The sequence below is a fragment of the Pelobates fuscus genome, chromosome 1, assembly GCF_036172605.1.
Source record: "Pelobates fuscus isolate aPelFus1 chromosome 1, aPelFus1.pri, whole genome shotgun sequence".
NCBI lineage: Eukaryota > Metazoa > Chordata > Amphibia > Anura > Pelobatidae > Pelobates > Pelobates fuscus.
This window is the reverse complement of record NC_086317.1, coordinates 68,287,697-68,312,971: the sequence shown is the minus strand read 5'-3', so window position 1 is coordinate 68,312,971 and position 25,275 is coordinate 68,287,697. Positions and strand designations below refer to the sequence as shown.

The 25,275-nt window shown below is 39.9% G+C and overlaps 1 protein-coding gene across 2 annotated transcripts in view; it reads right to left on the bottom strand.

Moving 5' to 3' along the window:
- Positions 1–19,012, bottom strand: part of STX1A (syntaxin 1A) — an 88,913-nt gene extending 69,901 nt beyond the window's left edge. Inside the window, exon 1 of one of the 2 annotated variants that reach the window (XM_063449496.1) lies at positions 18,490–19,012. In XM_063449496.1, coding sequence (XP_063305566.1) covers positions 18,490–18,519 — 30 coding nt within the window. In that variant the 5' untranslated portion in view covers positions 18,520–19,012. The remainder of the gene's footprint in view (positions 1–18,489) is intronic. The other variant, XM_063449487.1, reaches the window with a different exon arrangement.
- Positions 19,013–25,275: the final 6,263 nt, after the last annotated feature.

The following is a 25,275-nucleotide window of genomic DNA, read 5'->3' as shown; positions in this document are numbered from 1 at the left end:
ACAATACATTCTAAAGAAAATCTTTCAAAATTCCTTTTATCAGACTCTTCCCAGTATCGGAGAGGTTTCCACTGCACTGGGGATGGCAGTGTTGCTAAATTAAGCAATTTCTGTGCACAGCTTCATGGGGGCTAAAGGGGGAGCATAATAAGCCTGTAGTGACCAGTGGGGATCCACTAAAATGTCATGAGCACCTTGTTTTCTATTCAAATACAGAGTTAAGAGTCAGTGATTTACGCCTTGATTAAATAATCTTTCCAAATGATTCAATATTGTTGGAAAAAAACAACTTTTGAAATAATTTATCTACATAAGTCACAATTGAAGTCTACTGTGATTTTTGTACATAAATCACTTGTTATTAAAGTATTGGGAAAGCTTTTTAAATCGAGAACTTAGTAGCTAAAATGTAGATTGTGAAATGCTGAAAAAGTAGCAAAATGTAGGCCAAGTGGGAGAGAACGCCAAATAGGAGAAACCATTCAATGTCCAACTTTGGCCTAAATTTGGTAATGAGGTTTTCAGTTCACCATGACTCCCCACAATTCACTAAACAGAAAAATTTGACGAGGTGACAAGTATCATGCAAATGTAAAACCTGAATTTCACTCAGCTTAATGTTTAGTAAATTAACCAAAACCCTTTGTTTGTTTTTTATTTTTAATTGCAGTGTTTAGTACATTCCCCAGGAAGTTAGCTACAAAAGCGTGTCAAAAAAACACACAAATAAAGCCCGCTTTATTGGAGAGGTTTTGATCACAATACTTCAGCACCATGGACAGAAGCAGAAACTGAAAATAATGGAGTTTAAATAATTTTAAATCAAATCGCAAAATGTTGTATAATATATCTAAGCTGCGACTATATCAGAGTTGCAGAATTTTTCCAAATCAGTGATTTTTCGATTTTATGTACTATTTCACATGAAATGTAATATAGCAATATGTCTATATTTTCTTAAATGGAAAACTGTAACAAGATAAAACATTTTGAGTGTGTTACGCTTTCTTTTTTAAGTTTAATAAAAAAACGGCCGCTCCTTTCTATTTTAAAATAAAATAAAAACATAGCTGTATTGCAAGCAGGACAAAACCATAGCTGACAACACTAAGCAATCGTCATCATCGAACGAGGCATCAATGGATGTGAACACTACTTATAGAAGCTCAAATGTGACAACATTTTTTAACTATAAAATAAAGGAACACTACAATCACCAAAATGAATGCAGTATTCTGTAGTGGTTATGGTGCCAGGATTGCCCATACACACCCCAATGTAAGAAGTCAGATTGTTTAAGAATGGTTTGACTTGTTACCTGGGTTTCTCCAAGCACCGCTCCCTGTCTCTACTAAAGCTACCGTAAACTCTGTCTGATCTAAGCCTGGTGGTGTACGATTGAAATCATTGACTAAGATCAATCATTTGACACTCTCAGCCAATGAGATAGACTGCAGGGTTTAGCTCCAGAGAGCAAGAGTTTCTATCTCAATGTCAACTGTAATTGAGACAGTGGCGTGGCACCCAACAGTACTTGGGTAAGAAATCAAACCATTTACAATTTTGTTCTGACTACTTACAATGGACGTGCCAAAGCAGTCCTCGCACAATAACCAGTACAGCATGCTGTACAGTCTAAAGGGCAAAAGCTAGTAAATGGTTGACATGGTAAAAGAAGGGACTGTCCCGTATTCTGTATTATTTTAGTATTACACCGATTTTCATTAGTTATACTTTTGTATTTTATTAAAATAATGTCTCTATTCCAACTGTCCTAATATCATCTGAATTTGCTTCCAGACAATCAAACGTAACACTTTTATGCATGCCTCATCCCATTTGGGACTAATTATAAGGGATAAAGTTCTCTCAGCAATATTCTCACTCAATTGCAATAAATAATGAAAATTAGATAGCACCGTTGGCATAACAGTAGGAATAACGGTGTATTTTCCCTTAAAACGCATCTCAATTTTTCTTTTGTTTTTGCTTCTTGGTGAATGTTCCCCACAGCTACAGTGAAAGTATCTACAGCATTAGGAACAAACCTGTAGTCTGAACGCTATAGTGCCCCTGCCACTGGTCATATTCAGCCCCCCTCACTCTGTTTGCCATAAAAATATTTTCAAAAAAATTTTTTTTTACATACCTATTTTCCTGCTCTGAGTCTCCCTTGGCCCTCCTTGCCTCTCCACAACATCATCTAGGAGGCATCGCGTCCTCCACTGTTGATCCAATCCAATGTTCCTCATAGAGGAACACCGGGGACCTGGTGCACATACTTGGCAAGCATTGCGCGAACATCCAATGTGTCTCATTGGAAAGCATTGAATCCAATGGTCTCTTATGACCTGTAACACCATGTGAATGAGTTTTGCGTGGTCGTTACAGAGGAAGTGCTTCTAGTCGGTGTCAGTATGACAGCCAATCGATCCGTCTTTAACCTTTCAAGATAAAAACTGCCCTTTCGGCAAAACGGCAATGTTTTGCAGAGATACACACACAGGATCGCCGTAGACCACTTTGCTTAGATGTAGTGGTCTGGGTGACTTCAGTGATCCTTTAACTGACACACTCACCACTGTAACACGTGTTTATCACCGAGTACCTAGGTGCACAGGATAAATGTAGGCACACTTGCTCCTGAACTAGACATACAGCCATAGCAGACAATTTTACCCTGTCCCATTATTTTTTGGAGTTATCAATAAACAGCCTAAAACTAACCAACTATATCTGCAACAGTTACTGTGAAGAGGAAACAGGCGTTGCCTTTAATATATACTTTTCTAGTGAATCAAACTCATATTGCGGGACTATAATGGTGTCAGCCATATAACCGATGTTACACACAACAGAGGGCTGAACACAGATGTCGACAGGCTGACAGGTTAATAACTGTGTCTATGTATGAATGTGTCACTCATTATCTATTTATGTATGCATATACACAAAGAAATTATGTAACACATAAATATTACATCTCAACCCCACTCCGGCAGACTGAAAATAATTATGATACGTCGGTAACTCCTTTAGTGTGCTTTGACTCAATTCAAGAGGGTGTTCAATAGCAATGTAAACAAAAATGGGTTAGCATATATGTGTTAAAAATATTAGACAAAATGATAAATGAATAGAACGCCAATGTTGCCGTCATGCCACTAACAGAACCTTTTTACTAACAAGGTATTGTTTAAAACATAATGTCACCATCCAGTATAAAAAAAAAACACTACTATTCGGCAGCAAATTGTAAATTGCTGGCAAATGGGGCTTTCAAAGGTGGGATGATTTGTAGCGGACTAGAAAAATAGAGTTGAATACTGAATACATAGCAGGTGTGCTTAAATATGCTCTGTTTTTAATGGACAAAGCACACCAGAGTGGAATTTAGGATTTCAACGGGTTAATGTCGATTGCATATAACAAATTGTTGAAGCAATAACACAGATAAAAAAAAAGACATACACAATAATATATAATCATTATGTAAATGGACAGAAGCCCATAACTTTTATTTTAAAGGGTTTTTACCATTTACCAATAAAACCATAACCAAATTGAATAAATAAACCTTACATAATAACTTTAAATTCAAGCTTAAACGAATACAATCCACTTATAGAGCCAGATTGTTGTTATCGCGTGTACATCCACCCCCAGAATTAAAGAGGACCTAACTCCTTCATTTAAAGCCTACGACAGATTGTTAGGTGGGCGTGATGCTTGTCCTGGTAAGCCGAGGAAAGAGGTCTAGCCTGAGAAAATGCTGCCCTAAATAAGTTACTAGCGCGGCATGCACCCTAAAAGTAATGCCAACAAATGATATCAGATTTTTTTCATCAGTGGTGCCGCAAAAATCCGGTCAAAACAAACCTAAACATGACAGCACCCAGTCTACCTTTCCTACCTTGATCTCCTGGCCTAATTCTGTCCGGAAATGGAAAATTGCAGCGCTTTCTTTAGTGCCAGCACTTTATAATTCTCGTAAACGTAAAATGGCATTTAACTTGCGAAAATAATAGCTTAAAACAGTTTAGCTAGGGAAACAATATGCTGATATTTGTGAACCTTGGCTATTTTGGCCTAACTTTTCCAAGACTGTCAACAGTACATAACTCACAGCTTAGTAAATAATAGTGAGGTACGTACAGTAAGGTCTGTTTAGGAAGAGCAACATTGATGGAATTCCATGTGCTACTGATGACTAACCTACTCAGTCTAGAATTCAACTGAGGTCTTCCAATTCAGAGTAACCACATTCTTAATATATGCTTTGTGGAACCCTGAAAAAGAATGGATTAACACAACCTGGGATTACATGTCTTCAATCTATGCTATTAAGACAAAGAAAAGCTCTTAGTGTGGGATGAGCTATCTTATCCAACAGCCTAAATCTCCTTTCTTCTCAGCTTCCCAGATCCCCACTTAGTAATCATATGTAATATGTAGCTGTGTAAAAGGACAAACACTTCACGCCAGTGTCGAGCCCCTAGTTCCTTAATGCATTATGCAGTTATTACAACAATAAAAACAAATAAGCAAAAAAAAAATTAAAAAACCACATACAAATACTCCCCTGCAAAATAATCTATTGTGATTTCGCTGCTCATTTTAACCAATCAAAATTCTCTTATACGAATATGTGGGAGTATCCCTCAGCATGCACGCAATGACAGTGCACGCGCACAGCATGTGTTGTTGCAATACAAAGAGTAATTTACTGAAGTGAAAACTGATGAGAATTTAAAGTGAATACAAACTGAATTATGTATATATATATATATATATATATATATATATATATATATATTTCTTCTTTCAATTGACATTTATTGAAAAGTTTTTAATATATGGGTAGGGAACAAAGAATGGGGAAGGGTGGGAAAACATCAAAATAACAAAGGATAGAAACACCAATATGTGCAAAACAGTCATAATCACTTATTTATACGTTTGCCATATGGTAATGAGTGCCTAGGTCTCTGGCCCACGTTTCCACAATGTACATCAGACACTTTGTGTCATTTGTGGTCCCAAGTTTTCTAGGTGAATCTACCAAAACTGTCTGACGGCTATCAATGAGAGGTATGTTTGTTGCCTGTCTCATGTTAAGGTTCAGTGTTGATGCCCAGGGCCTTTCACGCTGCCTCTTGTCCATTATCCACGGATACCCAAACTCACCGTGATTCCCCTTCCGGTGGGTAACGTAACCAGTTGGTTAAGCCTTTGTAAGAGCTGGCAGGCTGAAGAAGTCTTTTTTTTTTTCTTCTGCATTTGAATTTTAAGTCCAAACTAGGCTCAGTGAAAACAGACTGGGAAAGTTTTTCTGCTCTGGCTATTTTGTCCGTAATTTAAAAATTCACTTTAAATGAACTTTTCCGGGCAATTCTCCTTTTAGCAAATAACCGTATAAATGCACGCACGTGTTTATTAATTTTCAACGTGTTCCACGTGTTCCTATGAAACCACTAAGGTAAGTGTTGTAAAACTGTGAGCGATGACATCAAAACAAGCACACACGAATACAAAGTACATCTGTATCTGACACTGACAACAACAGACGGATTGATAAGATAGATAGAAAAGAGATGAATAAGATCGATAAGATAGATTTATACACATCATTTTACATGAATTATCATCAATTTATAATATTTGGGGGGTGGGAATGCTGAAATTTGCATTCCTTTGTATAATACAGCTATTTAAATAAAGCGTGCATTAAAACCCTATTTATAAATGTCATACATAAATCAACTGCCTGCAAATCAATAGAGCATCAGAATTTACAATCCTCTTATTTCTGCCTTACCGCTCTTGGTGGCACAAAGATCTCTGTCTATTTTCAAGGCATGGATTACATTGTGAAGATTTCTTTGTTCATATTCAAAATGGCGGTGTGCGTGAATGGAATTTTTCAAGGAATTCAGCTTAAAGGAACTGGCGCATCAATCTCGGATCAATTGTCTTGTAAGCTTGTGTGATAAATTAACAACTTGTTGGACTATCAAAAAAAAAATAGGCCCTTATAAACACACTGAGAACACATTATTTTATTACAAAAATATATATATTATGTGTGAGTGCTTATTTTCTTTTGCTGAGAAGACATTTGCCTGGTCTCGGAATTTTCAGTCAAACCAGCCAATTCAATTGCAATTAGCATCACCACTGAGACAAAAATCCAGTGAAGTCTGCAGGGCCTGATACCGACTGACAAGTAAATGTGACAGTAAATTTAAGCCTGGCTCTCAAAGCTCACTGGTTGGGATGTGATGGCCTGATGCTATTCAAAAATATCTGACTAATGTGGACTTACTCTAAGGGTGAGTAAAAACGAACAGACCTGAAACAACATATTAGACAGGTCTATTTTTTTTTGTCTGATAAATAACAAACTCTGAAAAGAAGTAAACAAAGAAATAAAAATAATAGAAAGTATGTGTGTATTCACGGTAACTATTCTATTAATAAAATGTGAAGCAATTTAGTCGAAAATAAAATATGATACCCCTTGCTATAGGAAAACTGCACAAACTTTACTGTATATCGTGAGCAAAAAAAAAAAAAGACTAAACGTTGAATTTGAGGACAAACAATCTGTTTAATCACATGGAAGTCCCAGCTTGAATATATCGAACTAAAAAAAAAATGAAAAGCTAAAAAATAAATTAAAAATCAAAGACTATAGCCTACTATCTATAATAAATAGCACTTTAGCTTCAACTGTCTAAATATGAAATGGCCGAGGCAATTACCCAGTGGAATTGAAGCAGTTAAAGTGGAGGAAGTGACTGAGACACATCCAATGTGACCTTGTGACAATTAACGACTAACTGGGCATATCAGGGGTAATAATGTGGGGACCTTATGTTCTAAAATCTGTGTTTTAGGGCGTGGAGTTGTTTTGAGTTTAATTTAATCAGTACGGCCTGCCACTTTGATTGACTCAGTGCTGCTCAGACGCTCTGGAACCAGCGATGGGTGTAATTTAATAAAACATTTTATTGCTATTGGTTACTGTCCCAAGTCCTGTCACTGTTATTGGTCGTTATGTTTTATCCTCCCCTCCTATTTCCCTATATAAACAAATCTCCTTCAATAAAACACACATGAGATGCAAAAGAGCCTTTCAACCCTGTGACTTGCTGAGGGATGTAGAAAGACTTGTCTACTCTGTTCCTGTTACAGACCTATGTAAAAATATTATTCTGTGAAAAAAAAAATATATTTTTTAATGTAATTAATAATTTACCAGAAATTTACCAGTACCAGAATTTTTTTTTTTTAATTGCATCAGCCATACCAAAATATAAAAGCGATCTACACATGTAAAATGTATTTTTTTTTAATTTGTGACAGACTATGCATAAAAAAATTAGTCCAGAATTTTTTTTTTCCAAATTCATTTCTTTCAAGTACACGTTTGCAGTCACCATGCAGCTGATAGACAGTAGTACACCAAACGTCTCAATGTGTTAAAATAAAAAGTTGCAAGAGTCTTTGCACATTAATTCAAATGAGCAAAGACGACTTAGACATCTGTATTCATAAAGTACAGTTGAAAAGGCACCAAAATTAATCAAGCTCAGTGTTCAATTAAAAACAGCAATTTTTTTTATTTAGATATATGACTTCCAGCAGCCTACTGTTAACAAATGAAATGAAAGACAAAAATCTCTGGGTGCTATGGGTTTTGTTTAACTCAGGAGGTCGGTAACTTGTCAGTCATTCTCAACGTGTTATTGGCATAAACTGAGCATCTGCAGAGGATTTTCCAGGTTAACGCCTACTCTATTTAAATAACAGAAGCTTTGCTGACATGTAGAGGAAGGTTTATTAAGACAAAATAGGCGCTTTTCTGTGTGCAAAGTGCTAAAAGTTATTGTCACATTTTTTGCCCCACGGTTTCAGAATTACATCTATTCTTGCCTTGATAAATGTGACATAAAGTGCTAACCATAGATTACAAAATAATATATTCAGCCGGTCTTGCATAATAGTGCATAATTAAATAATTTACCTAATTTAGCTTCATGCCTCTGCGAATGAATGAAACCTAGTGGTCATTTCAGGGGGAATGAGTACAGGTTACATCATGCAAGCACACAAGCTCACTGATTCTTACATAGACATTTCAACCAATTCCTGGCTTGAGTTAAAATCAGAAGGCGTATCAGATCCCTACGTTCAGAGGCTTTAATTGCTCAGTTCATTTGGCAAACCTTAAAGATTAGACAGTAAGCATTTGCTGTGCAGCTCTTGATACACAACAGTTAACCGTTTCCGTCTTGTAAAATCAGAGAGTTGCTGGCTGAGAATGATGGGGGATGTAGTCTGATATCCACTCAAGTAATGAGATCACCTGCCCCTTGCTAGAGGAAATGATTCACCAAAGTTTGCACAGTTTAGATAATCTGAATATCACTGAGTTTACGTCAGTAGCTGAACAAGGAAGAAACTTCACTGTTCAATGTGGCATTAAGAGTTCTTCCTGTACGGGAGATAAGAGCTTAATTTAAAAAAAATAAAAAAAATAAAAAAAATTTATATTCAGGACTTGTGTTTATCAAGATATGTAGTGATCGATATGTGTCACACCAAAAAAAAGATTACACTATTCTTACAGAAATGTAAGACGTCAAACGTTAATCACATCAAAAAGTATCACTCATGAAGAAATGTTTACAGGGATATGCAAAGTAAGAATGCATCTGATAAAGCATTAATAATGAGGGGGAAATCCATAATTTTAGTACGCTGTCAAAATGTAAAGTTTTTGTTTTTTTAAATCTTTAACCCCTTAAGGACCAAACTTCTGGAATAAAAGGGAATCATGACATGTCACACATGTCATGTGTCCTTAAAGGGTTAAAGGGACACTATAGTTCTGGTGTGTAGAATCATTACCTCCAGGATTTTTGCTGTAAACACTGTCTTTTCAGAGAAAATGCAGTGTTTACATTAAAGCCTAGTGATAACTGCACTGGCCACTCCTCAGATGGCTGTTAGAGATCCTTCCTGGTTCATGGCTGCCTAAAATGCATCCAAACATTCAGTATCTCCTCCCCCTGCATGCAGACACTGAACTTTCCTCATAGAGATTCATTGATTCAATTCTTCTCTATGAGGAGATGCTGATTGGCCAGGGCTGTGTTTGAATCATGCTGGCTCCGCCCCGATCTGCCTCCTTGTCAGTCTCAGGCAATCCTATGGGGATGCACTGTGATTGGATCAGGCTACCACTTTTGATGATGTCAGCAGACTGCTTGTTTTTTTTCTGAGTCTAACAGCAGGCAGAGTTACAGCTTCAGGCTTGAATACAGTAAGATTTCTATATTTAGGGAGGCATGAGGGGCTCAGGGTGGCTAGAAGGTGGTTTTAACACTATAGGGTCAGGAATACATGTTTGTGTTCCTGACCCTATAGTGATCCTTTAAGAAATAAAATAAAAATATAAAATAAAAAAGTACAAAATCCTGACACAAAGGCTAAAACTAACTTGTATTGACCATCATCAAACTTGATGATGCCAATGACATCCCTTCCCATAGACATCTATGTGTACACAAGCTGCGCACATGAATGGCAAATCCACATGCTGTATTTTAGTCATGTTAATCAAAAAAAAAAAAAATTAACTAATCATGACAATTTTGCCATTACCGTTGACCTAGTTGTGGTCCCTATATATAAACTCCATCTAAGAACTTTGTCGGTGCCCCTATATTAGCTTCAGCATTTATATAGCACCGACATTTTATACAGTTCTTTAAAAAGTTATAAAGTTATATAATAAGAATATTTAAACATTTTACAAAAATTCATTGATGTACACAATTAATATTGACAGACACAAGATGTATAGAAGGCCCTATTCAAACATCATTACACTCTAGAACTGACTCCATATGTCTCATTATTTATTCTCCAAGCATTTTTTTTTTTTTTTTTTTTTGTTTAGCTTATGCATATATTTCCAATAGACTCTGATGCCAGAATCCCAATAGGTGGAGTGATGTTAGGAGAAACAAAAACGTTAAAGTAATAGGAATAGTAAAATTTAGGAAATCTTATTCCTATACATTTACATTAACATGCTGGTGCTATTTTACGTGGAATGTCCCTTTAACCCCTTAAGGACCAAACTTCTGGAATAAAAGGGAATCATGACATGTCACACATGTCATGTGTCCTTAAGGGGTTAATACATTTATTACTGTAGTCCAAGATACACAATCCGAAATCCATTCAGTTTAAAGGGACTTTCCAGTGCCAGGAAAACATATCCATTTTCCTGGTAATGCAGGACTCTGCTGTGCCCCTCTCCCTCTGACCCCCATCCCCTGTTGCTGAAGGGATTAAAACCCCTTCAGTGACTTACCTGAATCCAGCGCCGATGTCCCTCGGCGCTGGGTCAGGCTCCACCCATGCTCCTCCCCCGCCGACGTCAGCCAGTGTGGGAGACCTAATGTGCATGCGCGGCAATGGCCGCGCGCATTAGTCCTCCCCATACGAAAACATTATTCAATGCTTTACTATGGGGATTCCGGAATGAAGACCTCCAGCGTCGTTTAAAACACTTTTCGTGTTTTAAGAACCCGGAAGTCCGTCTAGTGGCTGTCTGACAGACAACCACTAGAGGAGGACTTAACCCTGCAAGGTAATTATTGCAGTTTATAAAAACTGCAATAATTACACTTGCAGGGTTAAGGGTGGTGGGAGTTGGCACCCAGACCATGCCAATGGGCAGAAGTGGTCTGGGTGCCTGGAGTGTCCCTTTAATAAACTGAGCTACCAATCAGGTATAGAATGGCAATTGCATTCTGGGAAACAGAGCTTCTTTTCTTGGAAATATACATTGATTAACTGTGACAGGACAGAATTAATTGTATTGTGTGCTAGTATTGCATGCACGAGTTGTACGCCTGTAACTTTTAGTAGAAAGGAAATGAACACGGCTATTCTGTAAAAAGGACTTTGATCTCATATGCGCAGATACAACATGAAAACTAGTTTGATGCTCAAGTCAATGAAAGGGTAAGGGTTTGATACCATTACTACTAAACAGACATCCACCACCCACACACCCTCGAACATGCATCTTTAACACAGCAGCAAGAGCTATCCGTTTCCACACCCACAAATGTTCTATTATTTCAGCCATGTAGTGAGAGCAATAATTACATTCATAGATTATAGACGTCCATTAAAATGCATACCTTGGGTATTTTCGTTATTAAAGTACATCAGTCAACCGAGGGGAAAAAATATATTAATATAATTAATAATTATATTAACTATCCAGCAGATTTAACCCTAAAAGAACTAAATGTAACACTTTGCCTTCATCACAGTCTGGCACCCGAAGACTACTGCCCTCTTAAAGAAATACTATAGCATTAGGAATTCAAACATGCATTCTGATTGCTATAGTGCTGCTGGCCCTACTTGAATACAGGTCCCCCTCCCCCACCCCCATGTTCAATGAAATGTACAAAAAAAAAATGTACTCACGTTTATTTATTTTTTTTGAGTCGAGGCTACCTTGGCGCTGCTTACGTCTCTGTCTCTTGCCACATCATGGAGGAGGAACGGCCTCCTACGCCAATGCTCCCCAAAGAGCAGTAATAAAGACCTAAAGTTTATGCTATGGGTGCTTTTGTTCATTAGACTAAGTTTTACTAGGTTAGTTCAAGGGAAGTTCCTGTATTGGCTGTCACATGGACAGCCAAGGGTGGACTTAACCCTGGTATGTAAACCCTGCAGTTTTTAAAAACTCCAATGTTTTACATTGCATTGTTAAAATTACATGGACACTGCACCGAGACCACTTCATTGAGATAACGTGGTCTGGGTGACTATAGTGCCCTTTTAACATTTTTTTCATACTGAGAGCTGCACTGTCACTTACCTTTCTCCTATTGTTTCCTCTTCTCTTCCTCGCTCAGAATCTGTTATTCTTTTCTTTATTTCTGATCTAGTTTTCTTTAAAGCATAAGACAAAGTAAGGACTACTTTGTCTTGTGTATTTTTCCTACGCCTGCCTTTCTCTGCCCCAAGAAGGAGCTTAAGTCAGCTCCATTTCCTGTGTCAAAGAAAGTACTCACCCTTCTCCTTGACGCAGGAAATGGAGATGACATAGCACACATTATTGGTTTGATTTTTGGTTCAGCCCCAGCCACACACCTCTTGGTTGTGACTCACGCAGCCTGCATGGAAAAAAGGTTTCTTTTTCATTGAGATGTTAACTTACTTCAGAGGTTTTTATCTCATGCACTGTAAATTTAACTTTAAAGGGACACTATAGTTACCACAACAACTACAGCTTAATGTAGTTGTTCTGGTGAATAAAATAGCTCCCTTCAGGCATTTTCATGTAAACACTGCTGTTTCAGAGAAAAGACAGTGAGTGTTTACGTTGTCCCTAGGGACACCTCCAAGTGGCCACTGGAGGGTCTTCCTGGCTCAGGGCTGCAGAGTAAGACGCTGCATGGAGACGCTGAATTTTCCTCATAGAGATGCATTGATTTAATGCATCTCTATGAGGAGGTGCTGATTGGCCAACATGGCGTTTGGCCCAGCCCCCTTGCCGATTTTAGCCAATCCAATGCTTTCAATGCATTTTTATGAGAAAATGCTGATTGGCCAAGCTAGGGTTTGGCCTCACCCCCACCACACCTCCTTGACAATCACAGCGAATCCAATGCTTTTCATATGGGAAAAATTCTGATGACTTCATCCAAGGAGGCGGATCGGTGGCAGGTCAGCAAGCCACCTAAATAGTGGGGGGCAAGCCACCTAAACAGTGTTTTGTTGTTTTTTTTGCAATTTTTTATGGTTTTACAATGTGTACAGATTTACATTCCAACATGGTACATTGTTTAGAGTAAGCGTTGCAATATGTACATGCTATCAGTTCACAGTTTTGAGATGAAAGATTCTTAAGTTACACCATACTTTGTTACATCATACATATTCTAATTCTTTCAGCTCTTTATTCCAGATGAGCTCTAGTGGTGGTGCTGTTTGTGCTGGTTTCTGGTTAGAAATGTACTGTATGTTCCTAATGGTGGTTGGGTTGGTATGGGGGGGGGGGGGGGGGTTGAACTTGGAGGTAGAACCAGGATACAGTTCCCCAAAGAACTGGGGAAGGGGGGGGGGGGTAGGGAAGAGGGTCGACCCGTGTTGCATCTACCCATTTTATTTGTGTTATCTCATTTTGTGTCATTTATCTTGGTGCATCATTTGTGGTTTTCCATGACACTACCATTCGTTATTGTTCATTATTCTAAACAGTGGTTTTAACACTGAAGGGTAAGGATTACATGTTTGTGTTTCTGACCCTATAATGTTCCTTTAAACAGACTGAGCAAAAAGGAAGTGTAAACAGATCTCAGAAGGCTATGTAAGGGAGGTATGACTAGGGCTGCATTAACTCCAAAATGGCAGAGAATTGAGCAGTGAGACTACAGGTCTGGTGAAGTTCTGATGTTGTTTTGGCAACTATAGTGTCCTTTTAACACTATAGTGTAAGGAATACAAACATGCATGTCTCTGGTCTTGACGTGGCTGGCCCCACCTCCATGGCTGAGATCAATCATAGGAAAGCACTGGGAGTCTAAAGCGCATGAGCTGCGCTAATCGGCATCTCCTCATAAAGGGAGATCTCCATTCCGAGCATCCACACACACAGTGCAGCACTGACATAGGAAGCACCTCCAGTGACTGTCTAACATCAAGCTATAGTCTTACGATGACTATAGTGTCCCTTTGAGTTTGTTTTTTATGATTGTAACTACCAGTCTGGAAATCATTAATACACATTTAACAATAATAATAATAATAATAATATAAATGATAAACAGGCCTTAAAACTTAGTGTGTATGCATATAGAAGTTGTAGAGCACGTGTGTATGGTTGCGGTAATGTTTGTATAGGGGGTTTAGTGTGCATGTGGTTTTGTAGGGGTATACACTGTGTGCCTTTACAGGGATATAGAGTAGTGTGTGTGTGTGAGTACAAGGGGTATAACGTGTTTTTATAGGGGTTATATAGTGTGTCTTTGACCTCCCCTGCCAGCCTCGGCACATCGGTTATTTTCATAATATGAAGCCAATAGACCATACAAAATTCATAAATTTGCTTTTTTCCTGCTACGCTGCACTCTGTAATTGCCCCATGAAAACTGAATAAATAAAGAAATCATATAAGACACTCCTGATTTATTGTTGTTATATGTTTTGTGCACCAGCAAACGTTTTCTTGTGCAACTAATTTTGCAAAAGCACGAGGGCATCATGTTCAGAGATACAAACTTGCATCATTATGGTAAAGCATTATTAGTTTAGTCACAAATACAGTTAACCGCGTTAACACAGAATATCAGGGACCGTCAGGGCCAGATACAGATACATTGTTCTAGCAGCAAGAGTATACATAACATAAATGTGTTTAAATGTGCCCTCTGTAATTAGCTTTGCTAGCTCTCCTGAGCTATGTCCTACATTGCAGCGTGAGGTAATTTGCTGATAGCTTCATCTGATTGCTCTCAGCCAATGAGCGAAGTCCTGCATCACTGGGCTTACCTCAGAGAGAGAGAGATTCCAGCAGGCCTACAGGCTGCAGTGGAGGAAGGGAGTGGTGTCCTGTAGTGGTTATGGTGCTCCTTTATTCTACATACTGCAACACTCAGGATGTGGGAAATAGGCAGACTTTTCAATGGCTAAAGAGAATTCAGAACTTTATTGTAACATCACACCTATCAACATTTGGAAGAGAAGAATCGGGATAGGGTGGGTGCTGTGTAAAGGTTGGCATTGATGCAACCCGCTTCACTAGCGATGCCAATAATGGGTTCACTAGCGATGCCCATCGACTGACAGGCTGCCTGGCCGGCCCTAAGTTTTCAGGACCATGCAGGGAGTGCTGCTGAAGTGCTCCCTGCATGGTCTTAGTGCCCGTAGCATAGCAAGGGCACATCTAATGATGTCCATGTGCTATGCTACCCAAGAATACTGCCCAGGTGTTATCAGATTGAGGACACTAGGGAACCAAAGCAGAATGGTCTCCGAAATCGACTGTCCTGACAAAAGTTGGACTGTTAGGAGGCCTGTAATAATGCAGCTCTAAATGAAATATGAATATTTAATTTTCTAATTCAGATCCACATTTGTGGTTTAGAATATAGCCCCTTTTAAGTATGTATAAGTAAATTTAAATTAAAGTGCCAGTGCACATAAGCTCTTGTTGAAAAGCTATCAAGATGTGTATCCCCAATTCCTATTGACTGAATATTTATTGCATGCAATATAATGAATAATGATTATAATGCAATGAGTCCCTTCCCTTTTGATATGATATAGTCAGACCTAACTACATTTACAAACATCTCAATGTTTATACAGCTGTGCTTTATATATAGCAGTGATCACCGATAATTGGGAGCATTATCATGTTTTGCCAGAAGTGCAAAAAAAAAAATCAGTTTATTAATACATACTGCTGACAATGCATTGCATTAATAAGTGGGACGCAATGCTGGAGTATGCTTCTAATCTGAAAAGCTATAGAACGTTGGGGTTCATCCACGGAACACTAAATTGTGGTAAACTACAACATTTAGGCATGCTATAATAATAGCAAATTTGAAGAATTTTTGCCAAAATTTTGCAACTTGTTTTTCAATTCATTACAATGCGGTGTAAAGTGAATACACCAGTTCAGTGCATGATGGATAACAATAAAGCACAGAACATGCAGGACAAAAATGGCAAGACTTTAACAAGTAGAGAAATAAGAAGACAGTATACAAGGCAGTGTATTTACTAACACTCACCAGGCTGTGTAATCACAGATATTTGCCTGCAAACATTGTGCTGTCATTTCACTTGGAGAAGTTATTTATGTGCAGTGCACAGATGGCATTGCTGTGATTTCCAATCTATAGGGCTGATGGCGGTATCAGAGAATGCATTAAGGATTTAATAATGTATAGCTCACACTGGCAAACAGTTCTGGGTACCGAAGCAATTGCAACAAAAACAGAGAATATGAGAATGCACAAAAGCTCAGAGAAACTCAATAGCTAGGCATTCGGTAGGATCTGCACCTGTAATTTTGGTACCCCATATGATTGTTAACAATGCTTCTCAAGATGCTCTCCCAGCTTAAAAAATGTACCGTCAAACATCAGATGGGAAGAAATTACACATCACTGTTTTAGAGAGTTAGTTTTATGACTTAAAGTGTTTCTCTAACAACCACAACCACTTTAGTGAATTCAAGTGGTCATGGTAGGAGCTGGGAGGAGACGGAAAGTTCAGCGTTTCAGCGAATGATGCACATTCGGATTTATAATCACTTTTGTGCCGGGGACTAGTTACACCCCCAGCACACGTGGCTTAGGCAGCACAAAATTCTGTTCTGACCTACCCAATATCAAATCTGTGCAAAATATTACCTCTGTTGTCAGTGCGCACAGTGCACTAGCGATAATTGTAATAATCTTCTTCCCATCAGGAAGCGCCCCTGCAAGGGAAAGCTTGCTCTAAACCAGGGGTACACAATAGGTATATCCTCAGATGTTGTAGATTTACAACTCCCATGATGCGTTGCATGCCTTTAGAATGACAAAGCATAATGGGAGCTGTAGTTTTAAAACATCTGGAGATCTACCTTTTGTGCACCACTGCTCTAAACCCTCCCTTCTTCCTTTGGTGCACTCACTCACCATAGAGCCTAAAACCTCCCTTCCCTGTTCACAGCATGCGCATGCGTTCTTAGCTGGTGAAGTAGTCCAATCAAAAGCTTCTTTATGAGAAGCATTTCATTGGACCAGACGAGGCCCTTGGTGACATCAGAAGAGGTGTGGGAGCTTTTCCCAGCAATAGATTTTAATTTTTAAAAAAAAAATTTTTAAATGCTAAAAAAGCTTTGGGCTTTTTACCATGACAAAATGTTTAACCATTATGGAGTCAATTGTATATGGTAGGAGTGCTAAATCTGACGGGTTCTCTAGCAAATATACAGAATATCTTCATGCTGATGGACAGCAAATGAAATGTGTTGCCACGTCGAATGCAGAATTAATATGCAGCAATGGGGAAATGCAACTAAACTAATTAATTTTTTTATTCCTCTGATTGATAAATTTCACTCCTGAATGATATATACTGCAAAGCAGCACTTTTTTATTTCCTGACAACAGCATGATTATGTGAAAAATCGCCAGTAGTTCTGGAAACTCTATTGAGGACTTAATAATTATTAAAATAATTAAACTTCTTTATATAGCGGCAACAAATTCTGCAGCGCTGTACAATAGGTAAAGTAAGCCAAATAATTCAAACTAAGAACATTTGACACACGGAAACAGAAGGGAAAAGGGCCCTGCCCAAGCAAGCGTACCATCTAAAAGACTCAATGGTGGAAATCACTCACACAAGTCCATCCATTAAACGTTATAAAAATAACAGAAATACACCAACACCTCATGTCACAGCACGTTTAAGAGATGTGATTCCAGTTCTTGAGGTCTGTCATGCTCCTAGTCACTAAACTGGTGGGTTTTCCAAACAGGCTCAAATATGTGATAAGCTAACAAAAAAATGTGCCTGCACTTAACCCCTTAAGGACACATGACATGTGTGACATGTCCTGATTCCCTTTTATTCCAGAAGTTTGGTCCTTAAGGGGTTAAAGGGAGGTTTAGGATCAGGTCACATGTAGACAAGCAATGCTTTGAGCAACAGGCTGTGTTGGTAATACACAGGGGAATGGTTTTGACAAGAAGGCTGCTGCATTGTGAATGGGCTGGACCAAGAGGTAGATATAATAACTCACAGATAAAGATGTACCTCCTGACTGATGGCTAGTGTTTCTCAATCTATACTTTGTATTTTCAGAGGATGCTGTGATATATGCTTTTATCTCATACACTGTGTCCAGGAGCTGAACATTAACCCATTGTCAATTGTCTAAAAGTGATCTGAAAACACCCTATTGGGGGGGAATTCATATTTTAATTTTTTTTAATTTTTTTTTTGCATTTAACTACTATGATTTCACAGATAGAAAATGAGAGCAATACTTTTCTGTGAATGCCCTATAGTGTTTCAATAGGAGTGGACCCCCTAAAAGGTTAATTACACACAATGTGCAGCGTTGATGTACATTCACAGATGGTAAGACATACTGTAATTACACAGGCGTACGCCGCCAGTACGTGTATATAATGCAAAGCAGTGATGGCTCTAATCTTTGACTTTTGTGGCTCATGACTCATGTGACGCCCATACAGTGTATTCACGGCTGCCTGAGTGTAATGTGGGTTGTAGTCCACCATCTAGAGCATTCTGAAGATGCAGGGTGTCCCATTCTGGCACTGAAAGTACAAACAATAAGCTATGCAGAATAGGGTACCAATGCCACCATCACCAAGTATGCAACAAGTAAATAGTCAATAAACTGAGTATACTCACAGCTCGCAGCTCCCGGGTGCGATCCTTCATCCTGAGCCCAGGGGCCACACAAGGCAGATGATCAGGGCTCCCAGGAACCAAGAGAGACAGATGTCCCCTCTCCCCACAATACTAAAAGGATGACTGTCACTCTCTATCTGTCATATGTAGCAATATCATATAGATACATCAATATACCTTCCGACTGCACCGAACATGGGGTAGCTGTTACTTTATACTAATAGCCCTTTTTTATTCTCAGCTTTAGATGTTAAACAGCTGGGATTGTATAGATCTGCCTCTAGCTATAGTGCTCTCTCAGAAGGCAGATTAGTTATTTCCTACAAATTACTGTTACAGACTTAAAAAGACCCTCCATTTAAACTCCCCCCCACCCCCAAAGCCTCTTTTGTGGGTTTTTTTTCTCCCCCTGCTGCTATGATGAATCTATAGATTTCTAAAGCTCTATAGAACACAGATTCCTTGCTGCAATCACATCCCCTCCTAGATCTGCTCAACCACCTCCTGCGCTCACATCCTCCCCTATCTTCCTCAGCCCGAGGATTGTGGGAAGAGGCGGAGCTTGCATGGGGTGAGTGCAACAGTGTATCTCTCAATGATCACCGACTTCCATGCATTCCCCGTGCTTTGCCTTGGTGGGGCTTTGTTGATGAGCTGTGGGCTAGCTCTGGACCACTTGGCTAACTGGGAGAGGATGCAGGTGGCAGTAGTGATCTCCCTGATAATGAGAAGAGTGAACAAACAGGATATTGCCAGTAGCTGTGTAAACATATTATTTTGCCAATCTTATTAATCTATGACAGCGCTTACCAACCTTATTTCACTTGTGTACACCTTGACAGCCCATTTCCATACATTGGACCCCTCATATTAGCAAAATGTTTGTAATTGATATAGTTGTTGTCATTTCAAATGTATATTTTTCTCTGCCCCATCTCCTCTTTTTCTCCCGGCTTTTACTCTGCCCCAGACTCCCCCTGCTTTTACATGCTCCCCTGCTTCTCCCCTGATCAGGCATATTAGTATATACAGTGCAGATACACACTAACACACATGCAGATACAGACACAGATACAAACACTGACACATGCAGATACACAGGCACACAGAAACAAACATTAACACAAACAAATACACAGATACTGACACACACATTACACAGACATACAGATACAAACACTGCCACACATGTACATGCATAGACACACATATACAAACACTAACACATATACGGATACACAGAAGCAAACCCTGACATACATCTAGATACACCCACTGACACAGACAAACAGATACAAACAATGGCACAAACACAGATATACCAACATGCAGATACTCTCACTGACACACATACAGATACAAACACTACATACAGATACAGACACACATACAGATACAGACACACAAAGAAACACATACCGGTCAAAATCTAGCCGCCTTTCAGTGTTCTACCATTTGGGTGCAGGAGGGTGGCTTCTGCTGACTGGGACTGTTGAGAGTCAGGAGCATGCACTGCCGGTCCAGCCCCCTCTTCCTATTCCCCCCAACCATCACTCACTCCTGCATGGCTGTGTTAGCAAGGAGGAAGTGCCAGGCTCTCACTTCCTCTCAGCGCTGCAAAATAACAGGGGAGCAGTTGCACTGTTAAAGCACTGCAGCGTACGACCATGTCCATATAAACGCATGCCTTAAGCGCTTGAGCCACCAAATGGGCTCTCCTGAGCCTGCACCAACTGTAGTCCTACCAGTACCGATTTTTTTTATTTTTTGCGTACCCTTAGGGGAACTGATTCATATCCCTGGGGGGTACAGTTTGGGAACCACTAATATATGGTGTTCATTCGCTGAACAGTTAATTGAAAAGAAAACAAAATTGCAAAAGTTGGTGTATATTAAAGATTTCAATATTGAAGGTGGGAGAATGAAAATTTGAGGGCTATTTAAGAGATATTTTAATGGTGCAGCATCTGTGAGAGTGTAGTGTCATAAAATGTTAGCTTGGAAGTACACCTGCACTTCAGATACTATACTGATCAGCCACAACATTAAAACCACTGACAGATGAAGTGAATACAATGTATTGTATTGTTACCATGGTACCTGGCAAGGTTTGGGATATATTAGACAGTATCCTGCTATACTTTTGATGAAGCCCTGAGAGGAGAAACATGTAAAGTGTGGTTCCTAGTATTTACTGGACTTTCTTTTACTTTGTTTTCTTTTTATTTTAATTATACAATAAAGGTAACTTCAATACTCTTCATGCGTACCTAGTCATTTACCCTTATCCTGCTTCCTGGGTATCTTCAACATCCCATTTTGGGGATCACACCACCTTATGCTCATTATACTAGAGCAAGTCCTGCTCTAGAAAGTGTAAGTACATTTCCATATATATACTTTATTTGTACTTAATTGACCATTGGAGTATCTTTCTGTTTCTGTCTTCTATATTGCACAAGAAACATCCAACTGGGAGTACTTCTATCATCTAGACTAGTGGTCCCCAACCCAGTCCTCATGGACCACCATCAGTCCAGGTTTTGTCAGCATCTCTATTGGAATAAAAAAGGGAAATACATAAGTCCTAGACCGTTGGTGGTCCATGAGGACTGGGTTGGGAACCATTGATCTAGACCACCATGTATCCTTAGACTGGGATTATACCGTTCATGCTTAATACACGAACGGTAGCTTTTAGTTAGCTCTAAAAAACGTGAGTGAATTGCCTACACGAACCTAAACAAATTGCACTTACCCTTAACTGTACTACGCTATAATTTGTTTCTATTTTCCTTTTGACGTTATGAACCTCAGAATATCCTGAAAGGAATATGGTTTGCTAATATTATACTTTGGCGTGGTGTTTCTTTGTTTTTCTTTGGTTCAATATATAAGGTTTTGGGAATTCCTGTGTGATCCACTGCTGCCTATTGTAGCGGTACTTACCTTATCCGGGGGCCGGACGCGGTCCTCTCTTCAAGCCGCGCGCGGTCCTGCGGCTGCACGAGCCGCGCGCGGCTCGTCCGACTGTTCTGACAGGAGGGCGGGCAGTGACCGCGAGAAGCGGTCACGTGTCCCGCCTGCAGCTAAGAGCGCGCCGCGAATCTCGGGCGCGCTCTTAAAGAGACAGTGGGAGCCTAAATTGCAAAAAGGCTCCCATTGGCTCCTGTCATGCCAATCACCCCATACACTTACCTGTTGGGGGAGTGGAAGTGACAGGAGCCAATCACATTAGTTTGAAGGCTACTTATACTTACCCTTTTCCCTTAGTTCCTTGCCCTATCGTGGTTTCTGCTACAGTTCCCTTTAGTGCTTGTTGTGTTCAGTTGTGTTTCTCCGTATTTGACCTTGGCTTTGTATTCTGACTTCGTTTTTGCTTTATCCTATTCTGTACTGTTTGCCGGCTTGCTGATTCCTGTGTACCAGTCCCCGGCTAGTTTTCGTTTACGCTGTCTCTTTGTGCCCTTGACCTCGGATCGTTCCTGACTCTGTCTTATCCTATTACGTCGAGTCCGGCCACTCTAAGGTCCGGTAGACGTATCTCTCCTCTGTACTGTCATCTGTTAGGGCTGGATCCTGCGTGTAGGGGTATATACTCGTTACATTACGATAGGGCCATGGACCCCGCAGATTTAGCTCAACAGATGGCGACCCATGAGGCTAGATTTGTAGAGCAGGATCACCGTATGGATCAAATAGCTCAGGCTCTCCAGACGCTCTTAGCTAGAACCATTCCAGCAACCGCACCTAACCCTCCTGCACCCCTGCTTCCTGAAGTATCGACTATGCCTAACGCTACAGCACATTTAACGCCTCCTCCTAGGTATGGAGGGGATTCTAAGACATGCAGAGGGTTCATTAACCAAATAGAGTTTCATTTTGAAATGTATCCACGTTCATTTCCCACAGAGAGGTCTAAAGTTGGGTTCTTTATGCACCAACTTACCGACAAAGCACTTGAATGGGCAAACCCTATTTGGGAGGCTAATGGACCTATGGTGCATAACTTTCACAGTTTCCTAACAGCTTTTCGCAGAACTTTTGATACTATGAAAAGGTCTAAGAATGCCGCTAGAGCATTAATGAGGGTTAAACAGGGTTCTAGGTCTGTGGCTGATTACGCTATACAGTTTCGTACCCTTGCCTCACAGGTCGATTGGACCAATAATGGGTTAACTACGGCCTTCATGGAAGGTTTATCAGACTCTATATTGGATGAGGTAGCAGCTAAGGAGCTTCCTATTGCCTTAGAGGACCTTATTGACTACCTCATCGATATAGATAATAGGATTCGTGACAGGCTCTATACTAAGAACAGGAATAGACGTTTTGTTACACCTATTCAACCCAGAGTTAATATACCGGAGAGTGTTAAAGTACCTGAAGAGGAACCTATGCAATTAGGGGTTGCCAAACTCTCAGATACTGAGAAATTACATAGGAGAAGGGAGGGACTCTGCCTATATTGTGGTAAGAGAGACCATATGGTAAAGGAGTGTCCTCTGCTCCCGGAAAACTCTCGCACCTAAGACCTTATAGGGGACTGGCCTTGGGTGTGATTTCTAAGTCTCCTACATTGCCTCCTAACCGACTGCTTCTCCCTGTTTCTTTACATATGGGAGAGAGTTGTATAGTTGAAAACATAGACGCCCTGGTTGATTCTGGGGCAGCCGAGAACTTTATAGACTCTGGTTTTGTAAAGAGAAACAATATTCCCATCAGAGAGAAGGAGATACCCTTGGCCGTTGAGGCCATAGATGGTAGACCATTGATATCTCCAGTTGTTACTCACGAGACTGCACCGCTACACATGTACACAGGGGTTCTACACTATGAAACCATTCGGTTCCAGGTCATCACCTCTCCCTCTTCACAGTTGGTGTTAGGGTATCCATGGTTACGTGCCCACAATCCCATTTTTGACTGGGAGACAGGGCAGATAAAATCATGGAGTGAAGCCTGCCATGAGTCATGTACTATTGAAGTCACGCCTGTGAATTCTATTAACGTTCCTACTGTTCCTCCTTTATCTACGACTATACCCTCTCAGTATTTAACTTTAAAGACTGTCTTTGATAAAAGAGAGGCTGACAAATTACCGCCTCACAGACCCTACGATTGTGCTATTGATTTGTTGCCTGGTACTATACCTCCTAAGGGCAGGGTGTACCCCCTATCGGTTCAAGAAAACCGTGTCATGGAGGAGTACATTAAAGAGTCATTAGACAAGGGATTTATTAGAAGATCCTCTTCTCCGGCTGGAGCGGGGTTCTTCTTTGTATCAAAGAAAGAAGGTGATTTAAGACCTTGCATTGATTATAGAGGTCTTAACAAGATCACCATCAAAAATGCTTACCCTATACCTCTAATAACAGAATTGTTTGACAGGCTCAAACATGCTACGGTATTCACCAAATTAGATCTTAGAGGAGCATACAATTTGATACGTATTAAAAAGGACCACGAATGGAAGACAGCCTTTAACACTCGGTCAGGTCATTATGAGTATACCGTCATGCCATTTGGGCTTTGCAATGCCCCAGCAGTGTTCCAAGAATTTATTAATGATGTCTTAAGGGATTTTATTCACTCATTTGTTATTGTGTACTTGGATGACATTTTAATATATTCTACAGACATTCACGCTCATCACAGACATGTTACAACAGTTCTGAAGACCCTTCTTGCTAATGGTCTTTATTGCAAATTAGAAAAATGTCTATTCGACCAGTCCGAGGTCCAGTTTTTAGGGTATTTGATTTCCGCCGAGGGTTTTCGGATGGATCCCCAGAAGCTCGCTGCAGTCATAGAATGGCCTCTGCCGCAAGGTCTGAAAGCCATCCAGCGTTTTCTGGGGTTCTCTAATTATTATAGACGTTTTATCAAAGGTTTTTCGTCTATAGTAGCGCCTATAACTCGTATGACTAAAAAGGATGGCAATACACGTGTCTGGTCTACTGAGGCACTTCAGGCTTTTGACTTTCTTAAGACTACGTTCGCCTCTGCCCCTATTTTACAGCATCCTGTCCCCTCATTGCCATATATACTTGAGGTTGATGCTTCCGATATAGGGGTAGGTGCTGTCTTATCCCAAAGAGAGTCTCCTGACAAGCCATTGCATCCTTGTGGCTTCTTTTCTAAACAAATGTCCAAGGCAGAGAGGAATTATGATGTGGGTAATCGCGAACTCCTTGCTATCATTTTAGCACTCAAAGAATGGAGACATTTGCTAGAAGGAACTAAGGATCCTATTCTCATATTTACAGATCATAAGAACCTATCCTACCTTAGCGAAGCTAAAAGATTGTCTTCAAGGCAGGCTAGGTGGTCACTGTTCTTGTCTCATTTTAATTATATAATCACCTATAGGCCAGGTGACCGGAACACTAAAGCGGACGCTCTGTCCAGACAATTCGAGACTATTGACAAACAGGAGATTGATGTCACTCCTGTCATTCCCCCAGACAGGATAATAGCAACTACTATATTGTCTATTTCCTCGTCCCTCTTGCAGGCCATACAAGCGAAACAAGGCATGGCACCCAGCGAGAGGCCTAATGATAAATTGTTCGTTGACATTCCCGAGAGACGGGATATTCTGTCACTTTATCACGATACTAAGACTGCTGGACATCCTGGTATTTCCAAAACAGTGTCAGCCGTTTCTCGGTATTTCTGGTGGGATACCTTACGTAAGGATGTTACTGACTATATAAGTGCTTGTACTACTTGTGCATGTATGAAAACCTCTCGTAGAGTTCCTTGTGGGCTGTTGCATCCGTT